The sequence below is a fragment of the Fukomys damarensis genome, unplaced genomic scaffold, assembly GCF_012274545.1.
Source record: "Fukomys damarensis isolate Sample0158 unplaced genomic scaffold, DMR_v1.0_HiC HiC_scaffold_20, whole genome shotgun sequence".
Lineage (NCBI taxonomy): Eukaryota > Metazoa > Chordata > Mammalia > Rodentia > Bathyergidae > Fukomys > Fukomys damarensis.
In genome coordinates this window covers 2489604-2496742 of record NW_022900932.1, presented here as the reverse complement: position 1 = coordinate 2496742, position 7139 = coordinate 2489604, and the positions used below count along the sequence as shown (strand labels likewise).

Sequence of the window (7139 nt, the reverse complement as noted above, 5' to 3'; positions counted from 1 at the left end):
CAGCCCCCAGAGAGCGTGAGGGCCGAGCCCAAGCCAGGCGAGCGTCAGGCTTGGGCGCTGATGCTCCCAGCTCCGGGCCCAGCTGGACCACACTGGGGGCTCCTTCCCCACCACGTGAGCTCGGGTGCCTGGGCTCCCGAGGGGTGGCCGGGCTGTGTCCCCACAGGAGACAGAAAGGGTGGCATGCGGTGGGCTGGCCTCTCCCTCCACTGCTGAGAGACCTTGAGCCGGTCTCTCAGCCTCCCCTTCTCCCTCGTCTGCAAAATGGGTGCACTACTGGTCCCCACCTCACAGGGCCTTGAGACTCAGGGCAGAGAAAGCTCTCAGAGCCCTCTGACGCCTGGCCATACTATGTGAGCTTAGCTGTTACTTTGGGGTGCATCCTCTCCCCTGAGCGAAGCCAGGTGGGGTTCCCACCACCCCCAGCCACCACTTCAGCCCCTGGTGAGGATGGGTGCACAGGAACGGGGCAGCTCCCGTGGGTCCCTCCGGCCCCCGCAAGCACCCAGGGGTTAACGGCCCTCCCTGCGCCGCTCCCCGCTTGTTAACTCTGCCTTATTTCACAGCTGACTGCTCCCGTGGAAATTGGCATGAGGCTGAGCGCCAGGCAGCTGGAAAAGTACCGGGCCGTCCTGGACGTGCTGCTGAGTGGGGCGCTGCTGCCCGCGCAGCCTGGTACAGGTAGGGCAGACGGTGGGTCTCTGTGGCTCCGCCCACCCGGCGTTCCTATTCTAGTGGACATCCGAGCAGGCCATGATTTGTTTTTCCACTTTGCACTTGACAACAGCTCTGTTTCCCCTGGGCGACAATCTCCTAGGGGAATGCAGGTGCAGAGGGTCCTGGAGCCCCATCCTGCAGCTCAGCCCATCTCCAGACACCCCGAGGCAGAGGGCCAGGACAAAGCAACGGGCTGAGCCCCCCCTGCACCCGCCCCACGGCCCTGGCCAGCGGGGGGACTTCGGTTCTGCTTTTCCCCACCCATTCTGCAGACCTAAGGCCTGCACCCCACTTGGCCTGGCCCAGCTCAAGGTCTGCCCGAGAGTTACTTGTGCAAAGCTAGATCTTGTCTGCCAAACAGCCGCTAATCACTCCTCCTAGTCCCCGGGAGGGAGGTGGGAGAGGCCGAGGAGGAGAAACGGGCCAAATGACTTGCCTGGGGCCAGGAGAGCTCCGCACAGCCTCCCACCCAGGCCTGGGCGCAGCTCCTCCTCCCGGCTTGGGCTCAGGAGGTGGCTTCCTGAGCAGACCTGCTGACACCGCTGAGCTGCAAACCTGTGCTTTCCAGAGCCCAGGGACAGTGACAGCGGGAGCAGCGGGCGCCCACCCTCCTGGGCACAGCCGGAGTCCACGCTTGGCCTTGGGAGCAAAGCTCTCCGCAGAGCAGATTCCTCTCCAGCAAATAAAGCATGAGATACACGAGCGCCTCTCTTATTTAATGTTCTAATTTCCAAAGGGCAGTCTCACGTCTTGAGGGCAGGTGGAGCAGGATTCAGAGGGGACTGGCCACGGAAGGCAAGTACCTTAGCACCATGGAAGTGCTGAGTTGTGCCGGGGCTTGGGCCGAGCCCCCAAGCTGGGCGGGATGGGAAGACGGCCCTGCCTGCTACCGTGGGCCAAGCTGAAGCCAAGAGGTGGCCTCTGCTTCCCCACACAGAAACAGATGGCGGAGCCAGGCCTAAATCCTGGCACATTCTGTTTCCTGACTAGATCGAGGTCTAACGGGCCACAGGACCTTGCCCTTGCAAGGCAGGTGGCAGAACCACTGAGCTAAATCCCTGGCCTGGGCCACAGGCTTTTAAGGTCACTGAGTAACTTCCAACTGACCCTTCAACCTCAATGAGCCTTTGCAGGAGCAGGCAGTAATATCTGCCTGGAGATCTGGGCGCAAGGCAGCAGCAGGGAGCAAACGACTGTTATTACTATCACCTTGTGACTACAGGCTCCAGCATCCGCAGCAAAACTGCACAGCCAACCCACTTATTTCTGCCCCCTAAACAAAACTGGACACGAAATCTCATTCTGATTTAATTTTATATTAATGAGTGTTCATTTATTTATAAACCGGGCAGGCCTGCGGGAGACAAGGGAGGAGCCTCAGGGATCTACCCAGCATGCCACAAGAGAAGCCACATCCAAGACCCCCACACTGGCTCACCCCACATTCCCCAAACACTCTGGGAGCAGAAAACCAAGAGGCTCCTCGCTCTTCCCATACAAAAGAAAAAAAAAAAAAAAAAAAACACAGATTCTTGTGGTCTTCCCTCCTCTGCTCCAATCTGTCCCTATAGTGAGACCATCTTCCCCCACCATCAGGCGCAGAGGTAGGCACCCCCCTTACACCCTCCAGGAATCTTCTCCTGAGATTCTGTCTCACACACACACCCTGCAGCATTGAAACAGTCCCCATTCCTTGGCAATTTCTTTTCAAGCAACCTGCATCTGTTTCTTTTAAAAATTATTATGATAATTATTATTATCATCATTTTATTTGGAGATAGGATCTTGCTAAGTTGCCGGGCTGGGTTCAAACTTGCCACCCTCCTGTCTCAGCCTCCCCGAATGCACTCCCCGCATGGTCTACATTTTTAAATGGGAATTGCTTCCATGAGCACAAGGCCCTCGAAGATTCCAGTGCTCTGTTCCACAGAAAAGCGTGCTCAGCTGTGGGCACGGAGCCCGCTGGTCCCCAGCCCTCCCGGGGGGCCTCTCATGTGCTTCCCTGAAATGGGACCCAGCTTCCACCCACACTTGTATGCGGCCGGCCCCTCTTCTGAAGTGTAGGCTCCTTTCCTCGTTTTCCTTCTGCTGCCACGGTTCGATTTCTTGCAATCAGCTCAAATAACGTCTTTTTTCTTTCTTTTTTTTTTCCCCCCCAAATGAGCTCCTCCAGTTAGTTTCCAGGATAGCAGCCTGGAACACTTACAGGAGCCTGCGCAGCCCTGGAAGAAATGAAAACGGCGGAGCAGGCTGGGGAGGATCCCGAGAGCCAAGCCAGGAGAGCGGAGAGCAGTGCGCCTCGGTCAAGGCCCGACCCGGAAGCAGCAGGGTCGGCTCGAATGCCCTAGCCCGGACAGAACCGGACGGGGCCGCCCACCGCGCCAGGCAGTTTACCCGGCGGCTGATCAGCGCGGGCTGGTTGCAGGGATCCTTACCCTTGTCTGGACCACAGGGGATTACGGGCAACCCGAACCTCGCTCCACAAGATGCAGATGATGAGGTATTTTCTCGGTAACCACGCCGGTGTGATTTTGTAATTACCAAGCTATGCGGATTTGCCACGAAATTGAATAGTTAAAAGCAAAGAGTAATTGCCTGATATCTGTACTCTGTAATTTAGTATAATCTAATCATGGACAAAGCCCAGAAGAAAACATTCTGAAAGCATTACATTTTTCTTCATATACAATTTGTTATTAACACCAAGTAATCCGTTCCATGCCTCAAAAGGAACCCTAACCCACAGATACCAAAGTGTGAGCATGGCCGAGAGGGTGAGCATTTGTTTAATTTTTAACAGATTGTGAAAAGCAGGTGGCATAGCCGCCCGTTAGACCCCGCTCTGACATTTCCTAAGGACTCTGTGACCCCCTTTGTTAAGCTGCCCCCAGACCCGGGGAGAGGTGAGAGGGGTGACCTCCTTTTACACGAGGCACCAAAATGAGCACCACCACCGCACGGTTCAAAGGAAGCCCAGAAGCCAGGCACGTGGCGCACACCAGCATTCTGGGAGGCTGACGCAGGATCGTTGCAAGTTTGAGCACAGACTGGGCAACCTAGCAAAACTTTGTTGCAAACATTTAAAAACAACAACAAAAAGATTTTAAAGGGGTAGGGATGTAGCCCAGTGTGAAGGCCCTGGATTCAATCCCCAATATCACTTAAAAATTTAAAAAGGAAAAGGAAAGAAAGAAAGCAATCCCAGCAGAGCAGAGGCCCTCTGAGAGGTGGACCAAGAACAAGTCCCCAGGTCTCTGGTCCCTGAGCACCTGGAGGAGCTGATGAATGTGTGCTGGGCTTTCTGCAGAAAGTCATGGCCGAGAGGGTGAGCATTTGTTTAATTTTTAACAGATTGTGAAAAGCAGGTGGCATAGCCACCCGTTAGAGCCCGCTCTGACATTTCCTAAGGACTCTGTGACCCCCTTTGTTAAGATGCCCCCAGACCCGGGGAGAGGTGAGAGGGGTGACCTCCTTTTACACGAGGCACCAAAATGAGCACCACCACCGCACGGTTCAAAGGAAGCAGAAGCCAGTCCTAGCAAAACTTTGTTGCAAACATTTAAAAACAACAACAAAAAGATTTTAAAGGGGTAGGGATGTAGCCCAGTGTGAAGGCCCTGGATTCAATCCCCAATATCACTTAAAAATTTAAAAAGGAAAAGGAAAGAAAGAAAGCAATCCCAGCAGAGCAGAGGCCCTCTGAGAGGTGGACCAAGAACAAGTCCCCAGGTCTCTGGTCCCTGAGCACCTGGAGGAGCTGATGAATGTGTGCCGGGCTTTCTGCAGAAAGAGAAGGTGAATGGAACCCACTAAAAGATTTATAGCCATTATTATTATAAGGCTCTGCTGAGGCAGAGAGCGGCCAGCAGGAAGGAGGCCTGGAGAACCAGAGGGGCCCAAGCTGCCCCTGCACCTTCAGGTGCGTGGATGTGGTTACTAAGTGGATGGAGACCCCACAGCCTGTGTTTCTTCTTTGCCTTTAATAAATCAGGAAGCCTGACTGCAGCCTGAGCTGCTTTCCTTTAAAAATATCCAACGCAGAGTGATCAGAAAGGAGGGCTCCCGCCCAACTTTGCAATCCCCCCATCCCCGCCCTGCAAATGGCCACACTGAAGACAGGGCCCACTCTGAGGTCCAGGGAGGGCCCGGGGCGGCTCCAGACAAGGGTGGCTAGGGAGGCCTTGAGGCCAAGCAGCAAAACCAGAAAAAGAGCCTCTGGGACAAAGTAGGTGGCTAGACAGGAGAGGAGGCGACCTACATCTGGAGAAGAAGCCAGGTTTGGTGGCACGTGCTTTGGGAGGCAGATTCAGAAGGGTCCCAAGTCCCAGCCCAGCCTGGGCAACTTAGTGACTTAGCGAGACCCTGTCTCGAAATTTAAAAATAATAATAAGGGCTGGAAATGTAGCTCAGGTGAAGGCTCTGGGTTCGATCCCAGTAGTGGGGGGCGGGGGATCCAGAGAAGAGGTAGGATGAGCTTCGAGCTCAGGAGAGACAAGGAAGGCCAGGACCCGGGAAGGACAGCAGTGTCCCCGGGCACAAGGCAGGCGCCAGGACTTCATGCCGTGTACCACCTCAAGGGGGGCTCCGGTTCAGTGCTCGTGTGAGAGCACCCCAGGTCCATCATGGTGAAGTAGCCCGTAACTCTGGAGATGGAACTCTGAAATGCTGCACCATCCACTTTGTTTAAGCATCCGTGTCAGGCCTCCTTAGAATGCACAGGGCTGGTATTGATGCCGAAAGGCTCATTCTTTCTATATCGAACGGCACAGCTGCAAGGAGTTGCACAAATGTTACTAACTCATTTGTCATGCAAACAGTGCTTCAGAAAGAAATAAAATACTATTATGTGGTATGTGTGTTAGGCAATCACTATATCAAATCCGTGGCACTCCGAACAAACACAGGCAGGGGAAAGGAAAACAACACTTGGTGAGAGAAATCACACCACAAGGGAGCTGTGAAGTCAGGGACGGGAGGCTGAGGCTGTAATTTTCTCAGCAATGTGGCCAGTGCTGAATACCCTAGGGTGGAGCAAGCGGCAGGCAGGCAACGCCCAACAGAGGAGGAGGGTCAGGGCCCTCAAGCGGGGGACAGACTTGCAGGGTGGCAGAGGGGCTGTCGGTAAAGCTACAGGGATACGGCGGGAGGATGGAGAAATGACAGGAGGTGGAAATGCTGGGGGCAGTGAGAGTTTCAGAGCTGCTGGAGGTTGTGGGATGGGAAGAGGGACGGGAGATGTGCTAGGAGCTCTATTTCCTGGGCTCCCACCTCCGTCTCTTCTGTGAGGGCCTCCCGCTGACAGCCACCCTGTAACCAAAACGCCTGCCCTTCAAGGCTCGCGCAGCACTGGCTGTGAGGATGTTGGCTAAGTATCAACAGGGACGAGCATGTGCCAGGCGCAGACCCAAGCGCCTCACACAAAGTGCTTCCTCTGATGTGCGTGTACTGGCAAATGGCTGAACAGGCTAATCGGATACAGAGACTGCAAGTTGGATTGAGACCAGAGCCACATCCTGGCCAGAGCGAGGGCAGCAAGACTGTGGGTCTCTAAGGTCCCCAGCCCCCCACTATTCCTTAGAAGAATCCTGCCATGTGGCGCCCGGCCTCGTCTGACCCCCCCCAAGCCGGGTGTCCACAGCAGAGCGGGATCGCCTTGCAGCTGGAAGCCGAGGGTCAGTCCGGCCAGTTTGTATGGTCTCTGCTGGCCAGGAAAACAGGCCTGACTCACAGCAGCCCGGCATGCTTGGGTCTCCACCACCACCACCCACTAATCAGTCCCCATGCACAGATAGGCAAATGATCGAGTCTCCCACTCTTGGTGGCAGCTTGTCTCTAACCATTAAGCAATTCATCCATTAAATCAACGCTTTATTGAGTGTCCACTACATGCAAGGGACAGCGCTTGGGGCAGAGGACTCAGGGATAAACACTGCCAGGCCTAACAAACCAGGGGAAGGGAGGGGGCGGAGCAAAAGGAGAAAACAAAAAAGGCCTGGCTTGGTTGCACATGCCTGTAATCCTAGCACTCAGGAGGCTGAGGCAGGAGGATCACCACGTGTTCGAGGCCAGCCTGGGCTACACAGTGATTTCAGGGTCAGCCTGAACTACAAAAGAAGACAGTGCCTCAAAAAAAACAAAACAAAACAAAAAGGGCCCGGGATTTTGCTGAGTGGTTCGGCGCCTGCCTTGCAAGCGCAGCGACCCCAGTTGATGCCCGGTACCAAAATAAAACACCTCCCACCACAAAAACAAACCCATCGGACCTTCTCAACATGGCGGCTATCAACGCCGGGTCAGACCTCCTTACCGTGGCTAACCGGTTGGCCAGGAGCCGACCTCCCCAATATGGCGCCTATGTCCGACCTTCTCATCATGGCGTACGGCCCCTCCCGCCCTGCCGCGGTCGCGGGCGGGAGCAGTTC

General features: G+C 55.2%; 1 protein-coding gene across 1 annotated transcript in view; it reads left to right on the top strand.

Moving 5' to 3' along the window:
• The window catches only part of Mln (motilin), a 3788-nt gene extending 2712 nt beyond the window's left edge, over positions 1-1076 (top strand). The window contains 1 exon segment of the mRNA XM_033766391.1: positions 567-1076. Within this exon segment, the coding sequence (XP_033622282.1) occupies positions 567-914 (348 nt within the window). The 3' untranslated portion in view covers positions 915-1076.
• The last annotated feature ends 6063 nt before the right edge of the window (positions 1077-7139 follow it).